Source organism: Podarcis pityusensis (assembly GCF_964106645.2).
Source record: "Podarcis pityusensis genome assembly, chromosome: 1".
Classification (NCBI taxonomy): Eukaryota; Metazoa; Chordata; class Lepidosauria; order Squamata; family Lacertidae; genus Podarcis; species Podarcis pityusensis.
In genome coordinates this window covers 34,411,099-34,435,328 of record NC_138028.1, presented here as the reverse complement: position 1 = coordinate 34,435,328, position 24,230 = coordinate 34,411,099, and the positions used below count along the sequence as shown (strand labels likewise).

The following is a 24,230-nucleotide window of genomic DNA, read 5'->3' as shown; positions in this document are numbered from 1 at the left end:
AATGACACAAGCTAAAAATTCAATCACTTAGTTTTACTGCAAAAAATTAAACACTATCTTTAATTATATGAAATGCATACAATACTCAGAAAAGCAATAATGTACTTTCTGTCCTAAAACAAATATTTAAAAATCTTTTTGCTAAATTGTGCGCCTCAGACACAATAAATGAAACTAAGGACAATAGAAAACATGCTTTTCTAACAGCATGTTGGACTACTTGAAACACTATATTTTAAAAAACCCACAACCAATCAAATCAATATTTTCACATACATGATTGTATGTGTGTGTATTTTTCATCCTAATCCTAAACATTTTTATGTGATTTAGTCCTACTGAAACCAAGAGAACCAAGAGATATCTAATAAATGTGATTGTGGCCTTGAATGAGAAGCTATTATTTTGTCTGTTAATAGATAGTTTTATAAATAAAAATTCATCGAACAGAAGTAAAATACCTAGACCTCAAGCTGGTTTTACCTTTGTATGGACGGTAAACTTCACTTTGTCCCTTTCACTAAGGGCATCAGAAATATCCACTTGCAAGGCAGCATCAGTTTGCAGATCTACAGTGACAGCTCTAAGCTAAAGAAAAAAAGGAGTTCACGTTTATTTAAAGCCATAAAACAAGATTAACAGAAGTTCAGATTATAGTTTTGTATGCCCTTTAGTTTTAGAAATAATAATAATAATAATAATAATAATAATATTTATTTATACCCCGCCCTCCCCAGCTAAGGCCGGGCTCAGAGCGGCTTACAAGCAATAATAAAAACAAGTTGAATGCTTACAACTTAAAAACAAAATTAAAATACAACATTAAAATATTGAACCATTAAAATATTAAAATGTAGCCTCATCGCAGGAAGGAAAATAAAAAAGAAAGAGAGGGAGGGAATCAAATTGGCTCCAAGCCAAAGGCCAGGCGGAACAACTCTGTCTTACAGGCCCTGCGGAAAGAAATCAGATCCTGCAGGGCCCTGGTCTCATGAGGCAGAGCGTTCCACCAGGCCGGAGCCAGAGTTGAAAAGGCCCTGGCTCTGGTTGAAGCTAATCTAACTTCCTTAGGGCCCAGGACCATTAGGGTGTTGCTATTTATGGACCTTGAGGGTCTCCGTGGGGCATACCGGGAGAGGCGGTCCTGTAGGTACGAGGGTCCTAGGCCGTGAAGGGCTTTAAAGGTCAAAAGCAGCGCCTTAAATCTGACCCTGTACTCCACCGGGAGCCAGTGCAGCTTGAAAAGCACTGGGTGAATATGCTCCCATGGCAGAGACCCCGTGAGGAGCCTCGCTGCAGCATTCTGCACCCGCTGGAGTTTCTCGGACAGCTTCAAGGGCAGCCCCGCGTAGAGCGAATTACAGTAGTCAAGCCTGGAGATGACAGTCGCATGGATCACTGTGGCCAGGTCGGGGCGGGAAATATTACAACAAAAGGAAACATTGTAAGTCATTTGTTGTTGTTGTTTAGTCGTTTAGTCGTGTCCGACTCTTCATGACCCCATGGACCAGAGCACGCCAGGCACTCCTGTCTTCCACTGCCTCCCGCAGTTTGGTCAAACTCATGCTGGTAGCTTCGAGAACATTGTAAGTCATAGACCAGGTGAAATTAGTGTAATATATAACTAACTAAACACTCTCCATTTACCGTATTTTTCACTCTATAAGACGCACCAGACCACAAGACGCACCTAGTTTTTGGAGGAGGAAAACAAGAAAAAAAATATTCTGAATCTCAGAAGCCAGAACAGCAAGAGGGATTGCTGCGCAGTGAAAGCAGAAATCCCTCTTGCTGTTCTGGCTTCTGGGATAGCTGCGCAGCCTGCATTCGCTCCATAAGACGCACACACATTTCCCCTTACTTTTTAGGAGGGAAAAAGTGAGTCTTATAGAGCAAAAAATACGGTATTTTCTTTTTAGCTTTAGTAAGCCAACATAGAATGCAATCCTATTCAGAATGTTATCTAAAGTTCCATTTAAACAATATGGTAGGCACTCAAGCCATTTACCTATGCTGAATTCCAAGCGGTTCGGTTTTTTAAAAAAAGGGCAGAGCGCCAAATGTGGGCAGAGCATCAAATGTGAATTTTAGAGTTTTACCATAGGCTAGTTTCTATACACACTCTCACATCCTCCATCTAGGCAAGTAAAACCCTGAATGGAGTTCAAGGACATATCCCAACTAAGCAAAAACACTCAAGGAGGGAGCAAAGTAGGGCTGGTGAGGGGTGCAGTCCAGGGAAAAGTTCTGAAGGCCAGATAGAAGCTAGAGGGCTGATGTTTTCAATCAATGAAGTATATGAACAATACATATAGCAACTAGCTGAAAAGAGATAAACATTAATGCACAATGCTCCATGGTTTACCAACTCTCTAGAGTGGACAAATTACTCCCAACAGCCATTTTTACATTTAATAACCTAAGAGGGCCATATTGCTGCATTAACCTTAGAACTGTAGGGAAAATGCTTTCCAAAACACCCTTTAAAACCCATTCTTGGCCAACCACATTAGTTTTCATGCTGCAGTGGATTTATACTGGAAAAGGGGCTTAAATGGTCCCATAAATGAAGCTGAAGGCTTTACCATGACTTTTGACACCTGAGATGTGGGTGTTTTTCAGGATCCACCCTATCCCCATGACTGTAATTTGTTTTAACTCTTTTAAATAATTAATTTTAAACTGTCGTAACCTGCCCTGGGACCTGCTTGTGAAGGGCAGGTAATAAATTTAATTAATAATTGGAAAGGGTCATAAACCATGTGTGCTTGTTTCTCTGTTAGAATTTTAAGTAGTCAAGGAGGTGGTGATAATAAACTCATGGGGCTTCTGGTGAGCAGGTCTGCTCTAGAAACTTAAAGGCCTTACCCATCTACCCATCTTTATGCAGCTGCCTCCTTCAGCACTTGCACCAAACATCCTAAGGAAGAATAACACTACTCATCTATACATTGCCAGCAGTTCCCTAATCACATTCCCAGAAAAAAATAAAACACATGAACTAAACATTAGAGCCTTGCTTCTTTTTGAAAGAAATGCACACTCAAATTTACATAACCATAAGAACCTCCTTTTTAAAAGTTACCACATAAAATAAAGCTTTGCACTAATTGTGCTGAAAACTGCATCCCTGGTCCAGACCTTTCAGTAAGAGCCCACGTTTTCTTTTCTTCCAAAATAGTTTCCATGCATAAATCAAACTTGACATTTTATAATGTGTGGGCTTTGCCTTTGGGTCAGAAAGTAAGATTCCAGTCCTATTTTTTTCTGCTTCTCATGCAGCACCAGATCATATAAGAAAAGTTTTAATATTTGCAGCAGCTCAGTTAAAGCACAATGTAATGACAGCACTTTTGTCATCTGCAAGGATAAGTACCCTGCATTAACCTGTTTCTACAGAGCACTGTAACTGGACTTTTAAAACAAAGGTTCTGGGGCAGAGCAGCAGATGTGTATGTGTGGAAACACACAAGACACAGAAAAAGACTTCCAAAGGCTGAAATCCTAAACAGTATTTCCCAGTCCCACTGCACTCAGTAGGACTTACTTCGGAGTTTCGAACCAGGCTGTTAGCAACAGGAAGCCCCACCCGAATGAGCAGTTCTCTATCCTCAAGAGAACCTAAGTGGAAAAGCAATGTTTGTTCAAACACTGAATCTTGAGCAACATTTATACTCCAGAACTCTTGTCTGCATCACTCAATACATTCTCAAGACCAATTGCTAAAATACTTTTGGTCTGGAATGATTAAAAAAAGAAAACATTTAAAACACCTATTTTTCCCACTTACAGCAACAAAGAAAGCTTCTCTGGTATCCTATGTGCAGCACTACACCACTAGTTCAGCCCATGTTGCATGCTACAGTGCTGAGCTTATATAGGCCCAGTTAATCCATATGCTCCTATTCATCGGGTTTTGTTGCTGCCGTCGGCACTGTTGGCACGTGGCGAATCCCGTCCGGAGATATTTCCTCCACTGCCGCTTGCATTCCCCGTCATTCTGCGCTAGCACCCCACGTTGGGCGGCACTGGGAGCGTGCGCCGACAGCGGAAAAGCCAGCAAAGGAACCCACAGCTCAGCATATGCAATATGCCGTGCAGCGCCCATGTTATATGGTGCTCTGAGCAGGGTCCCGAAACAATTAGCTGCCATGCAGCTGGGGCAAGAGCCGACAGCCGAGCAGAGCAGAGCCCGTCGGAGCGCCGCGGGCTCTTCTGCTACAGGCGGCTCGGCGCGAGTTCAGGGGTGAGTGTTGGAGTCTGGGGAAGAGCCGCCCGCAGCAGAAGAGCCCACGGCGCTCCAACGGGCTCTGCTCCACTCGGCTGCCGGTGGCCCTTCCCCAGACTTCAACGCTCGGTCACGGACTCTCAGCTTGGCATCCCTGAGAGCCCGGCACCCAGGTGCCATGCACCCCTAGCGGCAATGGTTAAGACAGCCCTGTTCAAACACAACATTAGACAAGCTTGGGAGTTTCAAAGTGCTTGTGTGCATTTTGGTAAAGAAAGCTAACTAAACATGCTAAATTGGATCACCATAGAGTAAGGCAGTCCAACTTTTCACACCAAGTGGGCCACAAGAGTTCTTTGACACGGAACTTGTGGGCCATACACTGCCTTGTTGTACAGGGTTGGGGAGAAGCTGTGAAAGTGCTAACTAGACTTTAGGAAGGAGATGGGAGGAATCTAGGACTATTATCAGAACCCTCCTGCCTCCTTCCCAAAGCCCAGCACCTTGCTTACTTGGCTTTGGGAAGACAACAGGAGGGGTGGGGTGGGGTTGGCATCAAATGTTGCTCAAGGACACCCGAAAAAGGTGTAGAGGGCTGCATGTTGGCCCACCCTGCCTAGAGCGTTAGACATTTTTCCAGTGCAAAATTCTTTTCTGATACAAATTACTTAAATTCACATAGGATTTTTCCCAAATTGCAGCTTCCCAGAAAACCCACATCACTGTATTCAAACACACAGAGATACAAAATAAAAGAAAAGTTAAATAGCAGGGCCACAGTCTAATCAAAAATTCTGTAAGCATACCCCATGGTCCTTCTTTGAAGTCTTAATTCTCCTTAAGTAAAACACTTTCTAATCAGCATAGAGAACAAACCGAAAGTTGAAGGAACTTAGTGAACTGTTAGGGAATAACTTATTGTCCTTCTGAGTACTGACTTAAGAACAATGCACTCAGTTCACCATATGGGGTTTGAAACCTCTTTCCAAAGAAAAGTGACTCAACGGATGGTCTAGCAATACAGAAGGAAAAGCTGAAACACAAACATGACTTGCAGAAACAGACTAGAAGTCAAGTGGAAATTGAGAAAAGCCTGTATTAGGGAATATAACGGGAAAAGAGCAGAAAGAATTCAATTATGCAAAACTGTTAGCAACATTGGTAGGTATTTTTAAAGAATAACAAGAGCAGCCTTGCTAGGTCAGACCAAATGTACATCTAATTCATCATCCCGTTCTCACAGTGGCAACAGATGCCTATGGAAAGACTGTGAATAGGACCTGAATGTCACAGCTTCCTCACTGGTAATACCCAGAAGCATGCTACTGACCCATAAGAGGATCTTTCCTCTTATTCCACAACTACTAAAGTAACTCAGGAGTCTTTGGTAACCAACATTATCAAAAGCTTTTAAAAAGTATAAGTACACCATGTTGGCTGGGTCACCTTTATCTATTTGCTTATTGACACTTTTAAATAATTCTAAAAGGTTAATGAGACATGACTAACCTTGAAGAAGGCATGCTGGTTCTATTTCTACAACATTGGTTCTTCTATATGCTAAGCTATAACCCATCTATAATAATACTTTCCACCAGTTTACCAGTTTCCATGGAACAGACATTCTTGTTGTTCTTTGCTAAAAATATAATGTCCTCCTCAGATACATTTTTTCCACCCCGCTTACACTTCTTTTGCTAACGTTTGTGATACTTTCTGTTTTCCTCAATTAAACAAGACACTATCTGGAGAAAGCTTTCTTGCCTTTAAAAGCTTCATTGGCTCTGCTTGTTAACCACACTGGCATCTCTTAGCCCTGAATGTACCTTTCATGATCTGCTGCAGCTTCTAATATTGTGGTTTTGAACAACCCCCACATGCATTCTAGATATATTTTACCCTCTTCACTTCCCCTTTAAACTTTTTTTTTAAACCAACTCCGTTGTTTTGGGGACATTTCCTTGTCTGAAGTCAGAAATTACCGTGTTTGATTTTCTTGCCAATTGTCCACTTACATGTATGTTGAATTTGATAGCACTATGGTCACTGACATAGCTGTATTCCTAGCATCTAAGATGTTCACACTTTATATCAAAACGTTCCGCTTTTAAACAAATCACCCGAATGGCAATTTGGGACTGTAAGAACCCAATTTTCTGTATTCATATGATGCCCTCTTATCAAACTGGTAAAAATAATAGTGCATGGTAGTCTTGGAATTAGAGCAAGGAAATAGGATGCAGCAACTAAACCAGACAAAACAGTGAAGATTTGCAAGTTTAAAACTGAGAATAAGACTTATAAAGCCTAGCCATTATTTACTTGGTTAGAAAAAACTAACAGAACTTGGGCAATGCTGCTTACAAACAGGTCTTTAAATGTTCGTAGAGAACAATGATTTTTTTAAATAAAAGAGTTTTGTTTATAAAGTTACACTTGCATAGCTGTCAACGTTTCCCTTTTTTTAAGGGAAATTCCCTTATTCCGAATAGGATTCCTCGCAAGAAAAGGGAAAAGTTGACAGCTAAGCACTTGCTACTTTTATTCTTGTATGTGCCACTCTCAAAACTTGGCAAGTCATAGGATTCTTACCAGCATGATAGGTTGAGTAAGAAAGAAAAACTAAAATAGTAAATTAAAAGAAAAGCTATGTTTCAAATGTTACTTCACTTTCCAAATTAACCCTGCAATATGAGGGTGGGGTAGGGAAAACTATTTATAATAATTATGAACAGTTGTGCAAGTTTGCCCGACTCCCTTAGGGGAGAAGTTCCGCGTAAAACCTTGAAGAAGGCATGCTGGTTCTATTTCTACAACATTGGTTCTTCTATATGCTAAGCTATAACCCATCTATAATAATACTTTCCACCAGTTTACCAGTTTCCATGGAACAGACATTCTTGTTGTTCTTTGCTAAAAATATAATGTCCTCCTCAGATACATTTTTTCCACCCCGCTTACACTTCTTTTGCTAACGTTTGTGATACTTTCTGTTTTCCTCAATTAAACAAGACACTATCTGGAGAAAGCTTTCTTGCCTTTAAAAGCTTCATTGGCTCTGCTTGTTAACCACACTGGCATCTCTTAGCCCTGAATGTACCTTTCATGATCTGCTGCAGCTTCTAATATTGTGGTTTTGAACAACCCCCACATGCATTCTAGATATATTTTACCCTCTTCACTTCCCCTTTAAACTTTTTTTTTAAACCAACTCCGTTGTTTTGGGGACATTTCCTTGTCTGAAGTCAGAAATTACCGTGTTTGATTTTCTTGCCAATTGTCCACTTACATGTATGTTGAATTTGATAGCACTATGGTCACTGACATAGCTGTATTCCTAGCATCTAAGATGTTCACACTTTATATCAAAACGTTCCGCTTTTAAACAAATCACCCGAATGGCAATTTGGGACTGTAAGAACCCAATTTTCTGTATTCATATGATGCCCTCTTATCAAACTGGTAAAAATAATAGTGCATGGTAGTCTTGGAATTAGAGCAAGGAAATAGGATGCAGCAACTAAACCAGACAAAACAGTGAAGATTTGCAAGTTTAAAACTGAGAATAAGACTTATAAAGCCTAGCCATTATTTACTTGGTTAGAAAAAACTAACAGAACTTGGGCAATGCTGCTTACAAACAGGTCTTTAAATGTTCGTAGAGAACAATGATTTTTTTAAATAAAAGAGTTTTGTTTATAAAGTTACACTTGCATAGCTGTCAACGTTTCCCTTTTTTTAAGGGAAATTCCCTTATTCCGAATAGGATTCCTCGCAAGAAAAGGGAAAAGTTGACAGCTAAGCACTTGCTACTTTTATTCTTGTATGTGCCACTCTCAAAACTTGGCAAGTCATAGGATTCTTACCAGCATGATAGGTTGAGTAAGAAAGAAAAACTAAAATAGTAAATTAAAAGAAAAGCTATGTTTCAAATGTTACTTCACTTTCCAAATTAACCCTGCAATATGAGGGTGGGGTAGGGAAAACTATTTATAATAATTATGAACAGTTGTGCAAGTTTGCCCGACTCCCTTAGGGGAGAAGTTCCGCGTAAAATAATAAACTAGAAATTTCCCAAGAAATGCTTATAATGCTGCAGAAGTTCTCACTTTGGGCTAGTTTACAGAACCAGTTTTGCATCCACATGAAGCTCTCCATAAGAGCAAAGAAACTGGGCCAACAACACAGAACTGCCACATTTCCAAGGCAATTCCAGTGTCTGTAGCAACTAAATAAATTGTTGTTTCAGCTGAGGTAATTGCTCCTTAAAAAGCTGGCTATAGTCATTAAAAACACAGTTCATATGAAGCAATATTTATGCAAGCAGATATTCCCTGTACAAAATATTCTAGGATCATTTTGTTATGACAAACCTGACCTTGTGAATGGTTTGGTAGACAAACATCCCATGCTCCTGAAGAAGTAGACTGTAGACTACAAAAGGCTATGTAATTAACTATTTAATAAGATAGTAAGAATGTCATCATGCTGCAGTTGGCATGGCTGCCAAGTGGCAGCCATGCCAACTGCAGCTTGTCAAGAGAACAGCAGGTGGGTGGCCCAGGCAGATGGGAAGGCAGGTGAGCAAGTGACTTGGGCAAGCCATAGAAGAACAGCCAGGACAGCTCCACAGCAATCATCCTGCTCTGCTGCCGCTACCCACCTCACACTGACAACACCATTTCAGCTTCTGCCGCGTTGGAAGCTGAAGAAGAGGGAAGTGGCAGTGGAGCAAGACAGTGGCTGTAGAGCTGCCCCTTTCTGCCTTGAATGTTTCTCTGTGGCTTGCCCAGGCTGCGGTTTGGATGAGGTGCAAGATGAGGGAAGGGGGCTGCACAGCTTGGAGAAGATTGGTTTGGCAAGGTTAAGGAGGAGTTGGGGGTTGGTGAGGGTTAGATTTATTTGGAAAGGTGCAAAGGGAGGGGGGGATGATCAGATGTAAAGGGCAGAGAATGGGGTTGGCGAGCAAAATGAGCAGAGGTGGTAGTCCCTGATGCTACAGTAAATTTGTTAGAAAATTCTAGAATAATAGAGTTATATCACTGGCCTATCCAGCAGTTGTTCAGAGCAACCTAGAATAAAGCCTGCATTAAAAGAAAGGCAAAGAAAAGGTGGAATCTGAAATATAGCTAAAAGCCCTTGTCAAATGCAGTACATTTCATGCATTACATGGAGATGGATGCAGGTGGAAAAAATGTATGTTACAAAATTCTATTACAGGCTTACCAAAACTTTGCATTCTACCTTTAAATGTACCAATTATTTAGATCGTTAAGAAAGCTAGGATACCTCTGATGTTTCTGAACACACAATCCTATGCTGAGTAAGGAAATGAATAGTGTCTCTAGGTGATGTACAGTAGAATATCACAGTTTTGGAAAAGACCTCACACACTTTTTCTGCCCAACATATACTAAAATATGAAGGGAATGTAGCAAACTAAAATGAGTTTTGTGACACTTTAAAGACCAATAGATTTACTGTAACGCAAATTATGACTAAGCTACCCTGTGGTCTATTAATTGCTAGACAGTGTTTTGGAGAATATTTTGCACAGGGGGGTGTTCTTTCAGATTCCAAACCAGTTTAGGAAAGAAAGTCTCTAAAACTTTCAATGGCACATACATTATTGAATCAGAAATTAAATCCTGCAAACATTCACATCCACATGTAAAAAAAAAATCTTACTAGATGTAGTTATGCATGAATCCTAAATAAGAGTATGGCACAAATATCATTTCGGATGCAGCTATCATAAAATGCTAAAATGCATAGGCACATGTGGGAGCAGAAGCTGGTTAGTGTGAGCCTGAAGCATTCTTGCACTGCAGGGGGTTGGACTAGAATAATAGAATGTTAAGAGTTGGAAGGGACCCCAAGGGTCATGTAGTCCAACCCCCTGCAATACAGGAATCTCAGCTAAAGCATCCATGACACATGGCCATCCAACCTCTGTTTAAAGACATCTAAGAAAGGAGAGTCCACCACCTCTCATGGGAGTCTGTTCCACTGCTGAACAGCTCTTACTGTCAGAAAGTTTTTTTTAATGTTTAGTCGGAATCTCTTTTCTTGCAACGGAAGCCATTGGTTTGAATCCTGCCCTCAAGAGCAGGAGAAAACAAGCATGCACCCTCCTCCATGTGACAGCCCTTAAGATATTTGAAGATGGCTATCATATCTCCTCAGTTTCCTCTTTTCCAGGCTAAACATACCCAGCTCCTTCAAGTGCTCCTCATAGGCTGTTTCCAGGCCCTTGATAATCTCGGTTGCCCTCCTCTGCACATGTTCCAGCTTGTCAACATTCTTCTTAAACTGTGGTACCCAGAATTGGACACAGTATTCCAAGTGTGGTCTGATTAAGGCAGAATAGAGTAATACTATAACTTCCCTTGATCTGGACACTATACTTCTATGATCACAGCCTAGAATAGCATTAGCTTTTTTTGCTGCTGCATCACACTGTTAACTCATGTTAAGCTTGTGGCCCACCAAGACCCCTAGATCCTTTTCACATGTACTGCCAGGTGTCCCCCAGCCTATATTTGTGCATCTGGTTCTTCCTGCCCAAGTGCAGAATGTTACATTTGTCTCTTTTGAAATTCATTTTGTCAGCTTGAGCCCAGTTCTCCAATCTGTCAAGCTCATTTGAATTCTGATTCTGAAACCTCCTAGTTTGGTGTCATCTGCAAATCTGATGAGCATCGCCTCAATCCCTTCATCCAAATCTTTTATAAAGACGTTGAACAACGGGCCCAGGACAGAACCCTGTGGCACCCCACTTGTCATTTTTTCCAGGATGACAAAGAACCATTAAGTACTCTTTGGGTTTGGTCAGTCAACCAGCTACAAATCCTCCTAACAGTTATCTCGTTCAACCCACATTTTACCAGCCTCCTCGAGAGAATATCATGAGGGACTTTATCAAAAGAACTACTGAAATCAAGATACACTATGTCCACAGGATTTCCCTGATCCACCAAGTTTGTAATTTCATCCAAAAAGGAAATGAGATTGGTCTGGCATTACATTTTTGAGAAACCCATGCTGGGTCTAAGTAATCACAGCATCCTTTTCCAAATGCTCACAGACCGACTGTTGAATTATCTAGATTCAGGTAGGTAGCCGTGTTGGTCTGACACAGTCGACATAAATAAAAAAACTGTCCAGTAGCACCTTAGAGACCAACTAAGTTTGTTCTGGGTATAAGCTTTTGTGTGCATGCACACTTCTTCAGATACCTGAAAATGGGGACCTTTGCCCAACTCCAGTCTGTAGGGACCTCACCTGTTCTTCAAGAATTCTCGAAGAAAAAAGGCTCAGAAATTACATCCGCAAGCTCCTTTAGTACCCTTGGATGCAGCTCATCAGGCCCTGGGGATCTGAATTCATTTAAAGTAGCTATGTATTCCCTTACTACCTCTTTTCCAATCTTGGGCTGCAGCTCCCTTCCTTGCTTGCCTTTTGGGTGAAGACAGAGGCAAAGTTGAGCAGTTCCACCTTTTCTCTGTCACCCAACAGCATTTCTCTGTGTTCCCCATGCAGAGGACCTACCACTTACGGTACTTGTTCTTCCTCTTACTTTGGACATAGCTGAAGAAACCTTTATTATTATTTTTAACTTCTCTTGCAAGCCTGAGCTCATTATGAGCTTTAGCCAGCCTGACTTTCCCCCTGCAACTGTTGACTACTTGTGTTTACTCCTCCTTTGTGATTTCCCCTTTCTTCCAGTTCTTATACATTCCCTTCTTAACAAATAAGTTACGGTTCTTCAAGGGACAGAAAGATCCTGATCATTTCTATTCAGTATGGTGGGATTTTATTTCATGTAGTCTTGTTTTAGATTTCTTTCCTCATGTCATCTACAGAAATATGGTTGCTAGCATTGTTTTTTTATTTAATATGTATAGGTTTTTATGTCCTACCCTTAGCTGGATATATTATTGATTTTTTTATTGTTTACTTTGCTAAATAACAATTTGAAAACTAATTTAAAATGTATACCAAGTTTAAAAGCAAATAAAGTGAAGGATAAAATTAATAAGAAAGTAAGCAATGGTCTGGCAAGTTTTCTAAGATCAGTTTAAAAGTTTGGGGTTTTTTTTACACACACTTTTGGGATTACAAATATTAAACCAACAGAAACATGAGACTCCCCAAACTGTATCTGACAGAAAACAGCGGCAGAATCAAGAATCACCCACCATAGCTGTCCCATGTCTTGCTAGTCAACTGCTATGGGACAGAATAGTATCCTTCAGCTTAAGTGGTCCTGCTGTACTCATCAAAATTTCGGCTTCTATTGTTACATAGCTTGATATTTCTTTTTAATATTTACTTCTCCAATAAAAGTTTCTTTTGATCATTTCCTGCTAAAAAAAATGCATGGGTCGACTATCTAAAACATTTTAAACCACTTATTATTGTTTATATATTTTCCTCAATGGACACATGACACTGGTTTTTTACTTTTGTTTGAAAGCCAGTTTGAATAGTCTCCAACTTTTGGGGTCTGTGGGTACACCAAATGTCCATTTCATGTAAGAAAAAACTGGTGATGCTCAGAACTTGCCCCTCCCCCAACATCAACAGATACCGTATTTTTCGCACCATAGGACGCACCGGCCCATAGGACGCACCTAGTTTTTTGGGGGGGAAATAAAGGAAAAAAATTTTTATTTCCCCCCCAGGTGCGCTGTGCTAAGCCCGAAGCTTGGGGCGTGTGGAGCTCAGTGCGCCCCAAGCTTCTGGGTGCCGGCAAGGTCTCCGCTAGCCGTGGGAGAGCCCCGCGGCTCTCCCATGGCTAGCGGAGCGCTGCGCTAATCCCGAAGCTTGGGGCGTGCGGAGCTCAGCGCGCCCCAAGCTTCTGGGTGCCGGCAAGGTCTCCGCTAGCCCTGGGAGAGCCCCGCGGCTCTCCCATGGCTAGCGGAGCGCTGCGCTAATCCCGAAGCTTGGGGCGTGCAGAGCTCAGCGCGCCCCAAGCTTCTGGGTGCCGGCAAGGTCTCTGCTAGCCCTGGGAGAGCCCCGCGACTTCGCGCGGCTCTCCCAGGGCTAGCAGAGCGCTGCGCTAATCCCGAAGCTTGGGGCGTGCAGAGCTCAGCGCGCCCCAAGCTTCTGGGTGCCGGCAAGGTCTCTGCTAGCCCTGGGAGAGCCCCGCGACTTCGCGCGGCTCTCCCAGGGCTAGCGGAGCGCTGCGCTAATCCCGAAGCTTGGGGCGTGCGGAGCTCAGCGCGCCCCAAGCTTCTGGGTGCCGGCAAGGTCTCCGCTAGCCTTGGGAGAGCCCCGCGGCTCTCCCAGGGCTAGCGGAGCGCTGCGCTAATCCCGAAGCTTGGGGCGTGCGGAGCTCAGCGCGCCCCAAGCTTCTGGGTGCCGGCAAGCAGTCCGCTAGCCCTGGGAGAGCCCCGCAGCTCTCCCATGGCTAGCGGAGCGCTGCGCTAATCCCGAAGCTTGGGGCGTGCAGAGCTCAGCGCGCCCCAAGCTTCTGGGTGCCGGCAAGGTCTCCGCTAGCCCTGGGAGAGCCCGGCGGCTCTCCCATGGCTAGCGGAGCGCTGCGCTAATCCCGAAGCTTGGGGCGTGCAGAGCTCCGCGCGCCCCAAGCTTCTGGGTGCCGGCAAGGTCTCTGCTAGCCCTGGGAGAGCCCCGCGACTTCGCGCGGCTCTCCCAGGGCTAGCAGAGCGCTGCGCTAATCCCGAAGCTTGAGGCGTGCAGAGCTCCGCGCGCCTCAAGCTTCTGGGTGCCGGCAAGCAGTCCGCTAGCCGTGGGAGAGCCCCGCGGCTCTCCCAGGGCTAGCGGAGCGCTGCGCTAATCCCGAAGCTTGGGGCGTGCGGAGCTCAGCGCGCCCCAAGCTTCTGGGTGCCGGCAAGCAGTCCGCTAGCCGTGGGAGAGCCGCGCGGCTCTCCCAGGGCTAGCGGAGCACTGCGCTAATCCCGAAGCTTGGGGCGTGCGGAGCTCAGCGCGCCCCAAGCTTCTGGGTGCTGGCAAGGTCTCCGCTAGCCGTGGGAGAGCTGGGTTTCCCATGGCTAGCGGATAGCTTCCTGAAGCCTGGAGAGCGAGAGGGGTCGGTGCGCACCGACCCCCCTCGCTCTCCAGGCTTCAGCGAAAGCCTGCATTCGCTCCATAGGACGCACACACATTTCCCCTTCATTTTTGGAGGGGAAAAAGTGCGTCTTATAGAGCGAAAAATACGGTACTCCAGACCAAGTACGATACAGACAAAAAAGCCCCAAATGAGGCTCTCCCCCAAACAAAAAATATGACTCAAGTATAAATATAAAAAATTGGGAATGGCATGGGGCATGGAAGTGCTCAAGGACACCAGGTTGCTTATAGTCACCATGTTATGGACTCCAGGGTGTTGGACTTAGGTTGGGCTAAGAGATGGTGAAAGTCCCAAGGTCAACCAAAGAGTTTAATGGCTGAGTAGAGAATTCAACCTGGGGCTTCCCTGCCTATTCACAAAATGAGCAAGGAAATGGATGAATCCTGGATACCACCGGGAGCTATTTGCGAGAAGATGGGGGGGGGGATATAGAATAAACAATAATTTTCTAGTCAAAAAGTATTTGAAAAAAAATAGCTTTAAGCTTTTTCTGCATTTCTCAACAAAAGCAAAGGCACACTGCCTACCAATCCAAGAGGTTCAAACTACACCCACCGGTTTAAAGTGTGTCGCTCTGCAAAGCTGACCAAAAAATAAAATAAAATCAACAGGGGAGCTGCAGCAACAGCAAAAGTGTCTGCAGCTAGACCAACGGGGTGGTTTATAATATCTCAACTGCCTGCCGTGGCAGTTTCAATCAGAACGCAAGGCGGATTCGACGTTAATAATGAATAAAATGATAACGCTATTATATTTTAAATCCGAGAGGAGAACTCCGTTAAGAGTCACCAGCGTCAGCTCAGGATGATGGTGCATCCAGACCACCCGTGACAGCGCGGAGTTTTCAGGGAACCGAAGCTGGGCAGAAGGAGAAGGAGAACCGGGTGGGGGCGGCGAAGCCTCCCGGGAGATGATGCCGCCACCGCCGCCTCACCCCCCTCGCTTCCCCACCCACCGCCCCACACTCCCAAAGGGGCTGCGAGCCCCACACATCCGGAAGGAAACCTGTTCTACCGCCCCCCAGCCCCACCAGGGAAGAAAGCCCCCTCCCGTCAGGGGCGTCCAGCACTTACGCCTCGGTCCTCCTCGGAAAGGAAATCTGGGCCGTCGTCCGAGCCTTCCTGCTCCGAAGAAGAAAAGGGCGGAGGCGGGCGGCGAAGGCGAGAGAGACCGAGGCATCACCCACCGCGGACAGAGAAAGAGAGAAAGGAAACCGGTTAGTCCCGCCGGCCTCCGACCCCGCCGCTCTCCCCCGGCCGCCCCTTCCCCCGGCCAGAAGAGCTCACCACGGCGGCGGCGGGAGCTCCGCAGGAACCTACCATCATGGCTGCTCCCAGCCCTCAACTCCGTTCCCTCAGCAGCAAGCGCAGGCCTAGCCCGCCAGGCAGCCCAGACCGGAGGGGCGGGATTAAGGCGGGGACAGGCGGCGGCGGCGGCGAACAAGGGGGCTCTGCTGAGCTCGGCGTCGGCCGTGGGTGTCCGCGGCAGCGTCTTATTTCTGGGCGAGAGACGGGCGTGTGGAGAGCAACGCCCGCGCGGTAAGTGAGGCTTGGTAAGTGAGGAGGCAGCAAGCCATGCTTCGCGCAGTATGTATGTTTAGGACAGGAACAATAAAAGGAAGCACGCCGTCATTTCTCCCTCAGGAATCTTAACGCCGTGTAGGGAGGGCATGGTTTGCTCCCTGCACTTCAGGACCTTGGGTTTTGTGTCAGAAATGAACGGTGAAAAAGAAAGGGGGGGGAACGAATTGGACTCCATGGTCACTGTCATAGTTTGAGAGTCGCGTGCTCTGTAGGACTGTGGGCCGCAGGCGCCACTCCGGCAGCTTGCAGCTATACGGGTCGATCTATGCAGGAAAAGTGCGTGGTGCAGGTCTTGCCCTGGACTGCGGGTGGGGAAGTGCAAGTTTAAATGCTCCCCATCATGTGTCAGCATTTGACAGAGAAAGGCTTTAGTTTAGGCATCTCGGCACAGCTGCCCCGTGTTGCAACGTAAAAATACCCATTGAGAGGTTCAGGTATTGTCTCTCAGGCAGACGTTCTCCTCTGTCAAATGGGAATAATAATATCTACCAATTCCCACGCTTCCAAACTGTTTTATGAGGGCAAACACTTTGCAAATAAAGTACCATGGCTACAATCCTGTGCACATTTTACTCTCAATGTCTCTTCGAATTCAGTGAGATATACAAATCTAAGATTGCAGCTGTAAGGATGCATCTCCATTATTGAAAATCTTTATGCCCAACACAGCAGATGTGTTAATTTAACTCTTACCTGGACTTCAGAGGTGTAGAGACTACAGCCAGGTCAGAACCACTCAAGTGATAAGGGATGATATCAACCCATACTGCTTCTGTTATAAAATACGTATTGGTCATGCTACTCCTATGACCATTACAACGGTGTTTATATGGTCTTTTTAAAAGAAAAAGAGAGATGCTTTGTGCAGCTATCTGCATGCTTTGAGATCTGTATGAAGAGGTGGGAAGCCAAGCAAAAAAAAAAAGAAGTCTAAGAAACAGGTGTTGCTTCACAGTTTCTCAAGGTCATTTGAAATCCAACATTGTGCAAGCAAACCTGTTCATGCAGTGGACTTCCCCTCCTATCCCCTGCACTCCCCCAAATCTGCTTGGATGGGGGCTGACCTTCCAAAGCAGATTTTGGAGGGTGCACAGGGGGCTGCAGAGGGGAGGAGAAAGAGTCCCATTGTACAAGTGGAAATCTGTTCCACTGGTGTACAGACACCATAGAATTAAACCCAAAAGCACAGCTAGATTTTTGGCCCAATCTTGTGACACACAAAACTGGGTAGAGTTATGAAGAAACGTACGCTACTCCTGGGAACGGACTGAGCCTACTTACCTGCCTCACACTTTTAGGGCTGGTTTTCAAGACAGGCAGAAAAATTGGTTGAATACCTACATTCTTGCTTCTGAAATGAGGAGAGTCCTTCATTTGAAGAATCGATAGGCCATATATCATCTGAAGGGCAGATGGCCAGAGGAAGGAACAGACAAAAAAAACCACATCTAAATCAACTGACATCACCATTCTTGGCTCTGGCTCAATTGGTTCTTCCTTCAGTCTTCAAACAAGTTAATGCCCTTTAGAAACTCAAGTGTGTGCCTCCCCAAAGGATCTTCCTCAGCAATGTTAAATATGCATATTATGTGAAAGCTCTGAACATATAATCCATTTCCATTTACTCCAGTCATTCCTGCCATCGTGGTAACAAACCTTTTGTGAGAGGGACTGAGTAAGTAAATCATTAATATGGCTTATTGAGCGACTTTAGAAATGCCTTTTGTGTCCTCTGTGGTTAGCCTTCCAAAAACTTGTCTAACATAGAACACATTACAGATTTATAGCTGGGTTGAAATCTGTGGTTTTTGGCTGTATACACAAATATGTGACTCCGATAAAGTCAGTTGTGTTTTAACACACATGTGATCCACACTCTGCCATAGTCCAGCTGCACATTGCTTACTTGCAATACACATTCGCATCAAAGGAGCCTGGCAATAAAATGGTGCTGTTGTTGTACAATTGCTAGCCTCATAGATGCATGGCCCAGAAATGGGAGTGTCACTGGAGTGTCCTGCACCTCAACCTGATTTGAGTGGTTCAAATACATACCTTGCAGCCATTCCTGCTTTTTTCCTACTTCAAGTGACACTGTAGGCACAGAAACAGCCTTGCAGGGACACATCTACCTTGCTCTTATTTAAAGCCTGCAGTGCTCTCTTTCAGCATTGTTCAGTCCTTCAAGTCCATGTTAGTGCCCTGAAGATAAACAGGATGTCAGGAACTGCTAAAATCTGTGAGTGGCTACTCCATGTGGTGAACCACTGAACTGCAAGTAGCAGCCTTTTCATTGAAGAACCAGACTGCCTCCACCCAGGCTTGCCTTGGGATATTTCAAGCCTCTTTTCCCAACAGAATCACAGAATTGTAGAGTTGAAAGGGACCCCAAGGATCATCTCCTCCACCCCCTACAATGTTGGAATCTCTTTGCCCCATGTGGTGCTCAAACCCACAACCCTGAGATTAAGAGTCTCATGCTCTATCAACTGAGCTATCTTGAATACTACAGTCTTTCTGAGCTGTATTGTGGTTGTTGCCTTGCTTGTCTCCTAGTTACTGGTTCACCCCAGACTGCTGCTCCACATCCTCTGTCCTTACACAGAAGCAGTATGAGCACTGCATTGCGCGCAGCTGACCTAACATTTGCAAATTTCAGATGTTCACAGTTCATAGGAAGCGTGCTAATTAAGTTTGCTTTTTAAAACCAGCTTTCAATAAATAATTGGTGGATTGGGGGGGGGGAATATTAAGTAAAATCTGAGAATGTAAACTGCAAATATTTTCTTCTTCTCAGAGCTGCACTCTTATACATATGGGCAGCTCTTAGCAACTCTGGACCGCAGTTGACACAAGAGAGCATGCCTAACCCTAAACCAAACAAGTATATTTACAGGTCAATTCCTTAATTAAGATGTTTAGTTGCATTCTTGTAAGCATTTACTTATCCAAAAGTAATTTTGACTGACACATTACCAGTGTGTTCTGGGTTACTTAGAGATGTTTACCTCACACTCAGATTAATGGCTCACAGAGAAGTAACAGTAGTTTTATATATATATAAAAAACCCGACCAGCAACACTCAAATACATAAAAACAGCTGGAGTGTAAAACATGGCCAAAAGATAATTCCTATTGGCTTAATTTTAGCCACCAGTATCCAACTAAGTAATGAAGAACATGTTCTGAGAGTTTAAACGTGGACAAAAACAATACTACAAGGGCAGGATTTCAGTGCCTGATAAAGCTTCTTGTCCCGCCCCACGATTGCTTGATCGATTTCTGCTACTGAAAACTGTAGAATTTTGCAGAGAGCAAGAGCGAGAGAGAACACACAGCCCTGACTATGTGTATTGTAGTAAGGCTTATGGTTGCATCTACCAGCTACAGCCTAGACTTTCAGAACTTGTAATTCAGAGCTTGACTGTATAAACAATTTTATTTCCTTCCTTGCTGTCATAAACAGATGATTACAAAAGGGTTATCCAGAGAATAAAGCACTTAGCAAGTCTGCATATAATAGAATCATAGAACTTTAGAGCTGAAAGGGGCCCCAAGGGTAATCCAGTGCAACCTTGCTGCAATGCAGGAATCACAACTAAAGAATCCCTGACAGATGGCCTTTCAATCTCTGTTTAAAAACCTCCAATAAAGGAGAGTCTACCACCTTCCAAGGCAGCCTGTTCCATTGTCAAATAGCTCTTAGCATCTCTTACCACAAGTCTTCTGTTTAGTCATAATCTCCTTGTAATTTGAATCCAGCAGTTTGGGTCAGCAGCAGAAAAAATAGTTTGCTGCATCTTCCATATGACAGCCCTTCAGATATTTGAGGATATCAAAGGTTGGTTTTGAAAAAGCGTTGTTTCTCTTGAATAGTATATTGTCTGGTTTCCCCTCAGGTTGCTATTATCTGTAGAAAGGGAACATAAGTTTACCCGCACCCAACAAAATTACCCCTCAGCAAATGAAAACAGGAATAGTAGTTGATGGAAGAAATATTTGAGCTTACCTGTCTCTAGAAAAATTGTGAAGTGAGAGTTTTAAATGTGACAGATGCTAGAAACAAGCAAATAAAAATGAGAAGGGAAGGTAGTTCTGTAGGTTTCCTTCAAAATAAAGTTGTGGCTCCTTTCCCTTAGCAGAAAGAATAATCTGTGTCTTATTCTGTTAAGAAGAGCACAGTGGCAATTGTGTCATGCCAACCCAACCCACAACCTATCACACTGAGCACTTGGCAGTTGTATTGGCAACCCCTCCAGCATTGCTGAATCTTTCCCAAACAGTAAGCATAATAGATTGTAGCCAGGGTCATCATGACCTGGATTCTCAAGAGAGCTGTGTCTAACCAAATGAATGGGAAGGTTTTTATACATTTTTATTAGGTCTGGCGAAAAGGTGTTGCATCTGAAAGAACATAAACTTTTAACTAATATAGAAGGCTCACTCTGCAAATTCATAAAAAATAACCAATGTGTACTTTATTCAGCTTCCGTAAGTGTAGTGTGAATTAGGTACAGATATTAAGCTGCAAGCCTCTTCATTGTCAATAGATGGTGCTAAGGGTATAATTTTAACATTGCTACCAGTTTAGGCAAGATTTATGAATAGGCTCCAATTACAAAAAGAATTTCCCTTGTATGGGTGACATTACAAACCTTAAAGCCTTCCAATAGTCCAGCTGCTAGAAACTAAGGAGACCTTACAGTTTTAAGCATGTTCGGCTTTTAAGAGAAAAAAAACTAATGTAAATCAAATGAGTACAGGAATCCAAGTGTCCTTTCTTTGAGTTTCTGTTGTATAGCATAATTAAAAATAAGCTGTAGGTGTATTCTAATGGTAAAAATACAGCAGCTGTTCCCATTATGAAAGTATAGCTTTGTACAGCTCTATTTTACAGGCACAAAAAGGCTTTACATAGCACTATCCCAGACAGTGAAATGCTTGCTTCCTGGGCAGGGTAAAGAGGTGCATCTTCAGCATTTGCCAAGAACTATATAGTGAAGTTAACAGTTTCACCCATGTGCCAGAAAGAATCCCCTCTCCCAGGCCACCACCATCCCAATCTTCTTAGTTGTGGAACTACCAAGAGAGCCCCCTCTGCCAGTCTTAACACCCAATATGGTCTGCAGGGGAGGGAGAAAGTCTTTCAGATATTTGGGGCCAGAGTGGTTTAGGGCTTTAAACACTAATGTGAGCACCCTGAATTGGGACTGGAAGTGAAATGATAATCAGGGGTGCTGCTTTGAAACAGGTTTATATGTGAACTAAGTGGAACCCCAGCCAGTAATTGGGCTGTTGCATTTTAGACTAGCTGAAGTCTGAGTTATCTTCAAGGACAGTCCCACATAGAGCACATTGCAATAATCCAGTCTGGAAGTTGCCAGAACGTGGAGTACAGCAGCCAAGTCATTTCTGTCCAAAAGGGGTTGTGGCTGACATACAAGGTGTTAAAAAAAGGCACGTTTAGCCACTGGGGCCACCTAAGCCTTCAGTGACTGTGTTAAATCCTGGAGAACCCCCAAGCTGTGGATCTGCTTCATAAAGGGGTGTGCAGCCCTATTCGGGACAGGCTGCCTCCCCACCTCCTGGAAGTGAGAACTTGGGACATATGACACCCCTGCTTTTCAGGATTCAACTCTAATTAATGGCCCACATCACTGCTTCCCATATCAACCACCTCTCCCAGCCTTGCTGATGTGGTTCAAAGGAAAGCACAGCAATACTTTTGGCACCAACTGGGTTGCAGGAGTTTCCAGGTGTACAAGATGCCATCCAACTGTCTTAGGGACTCTGCTCTGGAGTTGTGTAGGATTTACTCCTTAGCCTTTTCTTCTCTTGAAAATGTCTCACAATGGCACTGCCCCACCCTGCTTTCTGCCCGTGTTGCAAGATACATCCTAGCATGGAATCTGTTGCACCAAAAACCTTTTACCATCCATCTTTCAAGCTTCTGAGATTTTCCACAAACATTTTGTCCATACCCTCAACCAAAAGTCAGCTCACAGGGAGGGCTGGCCCAATACATTTTGGTACCTGAGGCAAATTTAAGTAGTGCTTTCCTTTCCTGCAAGGGAAGAAGGGATGAGTGGAGAACTACAAGGGCAGATTAAGTTCTGCATTGGGATCTGCTGCCCCTGTGGATCCTGCCACCTGAGACGGTTGTCTTACCTTGCCATATGTGTGGGCCAGCTCTCATCACAGGCATTCCTTATACTTACCTTTTTCATTTTCTTGCTTTCCTCCCTTCTCTATAAATCCTCCACCATCAAAATGAAACTCTAACCACCTTGGGTTAGTGATTTGTATTTTTGTTTATGTTCCATTACAAGGCACCATGTAATAAGAATGAATATTGACATTTCACTAAGCTTGGGGCTATTAAATCTGTCAGGTCCACAATTCAATATATCACAGCAGTAATTTATACTCCTTTCACTATCGTACACATCTTACTTATAAAAAATTCAAGGTTACAAAGTGTATTAACTATTTACCCTACAATCAAGGTAGACTTATCCCATTCTTAACACCTATGTAGAATAGCTACATTGTATATAATCACAAAATACTATTGAACCTAAACATTTCAGGTATCTGAGATTTGATTAGCTGGCCAAAATAGGGATTCATCCTTTAATATGTCTCTATAAAAACTTAAATCTTCTGTAAACTGGAAATTGAGCAGTTTATTATTTTGATCAGGTTATCAGATTATTCAAAACTTTGCTTTAGTAACTAAACATGGAAATCCTTCACCTAAGGAAGACTGTCAGAGATTAAATTAGGACAGGTTTGTCAGATAAACAAATAGCATCTGACGTCAACTTAGTAGCTATTCAAGGTTATTACTAAAGTCGCTCTTAGTTTCTATACTATATTGTACCTAGTTTTGTTTTCTCCTTTCAGAATCAGCCCATACAAAGCATGTTCATGTTTTAAAAATTGAAGCTAAATTTGCTCAATTCTCAAAGATCAAAAAGGACTTTCAAAACAAAAATGCAGTATCTACAGAGATTTTTAGCACTGTCATGAAAACTTTTATTTTAACATTTCTTTGTCAATAAAGTTAAGTAACTGAAGCCAACACCCAACGTCCCATCTATGATGGGAGAGACATGCAAGATGCTGTTTTGAAGCTTTCCTTCAACCTTTTTAAGTCACAATGAGGCCTTCGTCATTTTGCATGATAGAAAACAACAGCTGACAGCCCATTTGGAACACATGCCAGCTGTCTCTCATTTGTTTTATTGTCCGAGCAGTAAGAGGTTTGTAGCAGCATTTCCAAAAGCAAGTTATAGTTTACTGGATTTGATCAGATCTCAGTCAGTACTCTCAGCTGTAAACATGCTTTTTGGACCAAAGTTGTTATGCAGAATTCTGTCCTTTGTCAATATAAATAAGCTTTCATTTTACATAAATCCATGTAGACTTTTGAATGAATACAAAACTGGGCTCGATTTTAAAGTAAACGTACTCTCCTCTTCAATATTCAGTTCTAAAGCCTCAGACATCTGTTCAACACAATTTGCAAGCACCAAATGACATTACTAGCAGAGGATTACACAAACTGAAAAATAGTGCTTTACACAGATGAGCATTGCTCAGGTACAGATTATTATTATTATTAACATTCATTTCAAAGCATTTGGGTTTTCTCAATTCTAGAAGGGAAACAGTGCATTCTAGGTAACAAAATGGAGCAGTTTTTATACCAGCCAGGTTTTTACGAGGCATAATATTTAAGAGATGTGGGGAAATGAAGACACTTTCCAATCAAATGTTTTAATCTGTAAAAAAGAATTTTCGCTTTCCTTTTTTGCATAGAAATAGTTAACATCTAGCAACTCAGCATGCCAGTCAGAATTCTACAATAGAATTCAGTACACTAAAAGAGATGCATTTCACTTCCAATAAGTCAGAAACAGCTGAAAGCTTGAAATAGTAACATTCTACAGAGCCACTGACAAATTACATTGTTTTATAAACCTATTCACTGTTGTCTATTTCTCCTCCAGACTTAAGTAAAATAAAAGTTTACATCAGTTTAAACTTATTTCTATTCTCTGCTACCTTCTTTTAAGAAACTGCTAACCATTTTCAATTTCTATCCTTTGATGAAAGCATTCCTCCTAGTGGTATGTACACTGCAACAGCAATTGGCTCCCTAACAGAGTTCCTTTATGCATACCAGTAGAATCATGTCCAGTTTTGCCATTTGTGGAGAACTGATGACAAGATACAAAAGCATGTGTTTGCCATAAATAGCTCTGGCCAACGGAGGACTGCTCGCACAGAGCAGATCAAATTCTCTATAAGGAGAGC

The 24,230-nt window shown here is 43.2% G+C and overlaps 1 protein-coding gene and 1 long non-coding RNA gene across 3 annotated transcripts in view; one reads left to right on the top strand and one right to left on the bottom strand.

Annotated features, from left to right (window-relative positions):
* Positions 1-15,723, bottom strand: part of SNX6 (sorting nexin 6) — a 32,150-nt gene extending 16,427 nt beyond the window's left edge. The window contains exons 1-3 of one of the 2 annotated variants that reach the window (XM_080978958.1): positions 15,644-15,723; positions 15,398-15,445; positions 484-588 (exon numbers count right to left, since the gene is read on the bottom strand). In XM_080978958.1, coding sequence (XP_080835084.1) covers positions 484-588; positions 15,398-15,445; positions 15,644-15,649 — 159 coding nt within the window. In that variant the 5' untranslated portion in view covers positions 15,650-15,723. Of the gene's footprint in view, positions 1-483; positions 589-15,397; positions 15,446-15,610 lie in introns of both variants that reach the window. The other variant, XM_080978957.1, reaches the window with a different exon arrangement.
* Positions 15,724-15,744: 21 nt separating this feature from the next.
* LOC308462538 lies at positions 15,745-23,940 on the top strand. The gene is made up of 2 exons (XR_013979201.1): positions 15,745-15,876; positions 17,206-23,940. It is a non-coding gene; the product is annotated as an uncharacterized lncRNA (long non-coding RNA).
* The last annotated feature ends 290 nt before the right edge of the window (positions 23,941-24,230 follow it).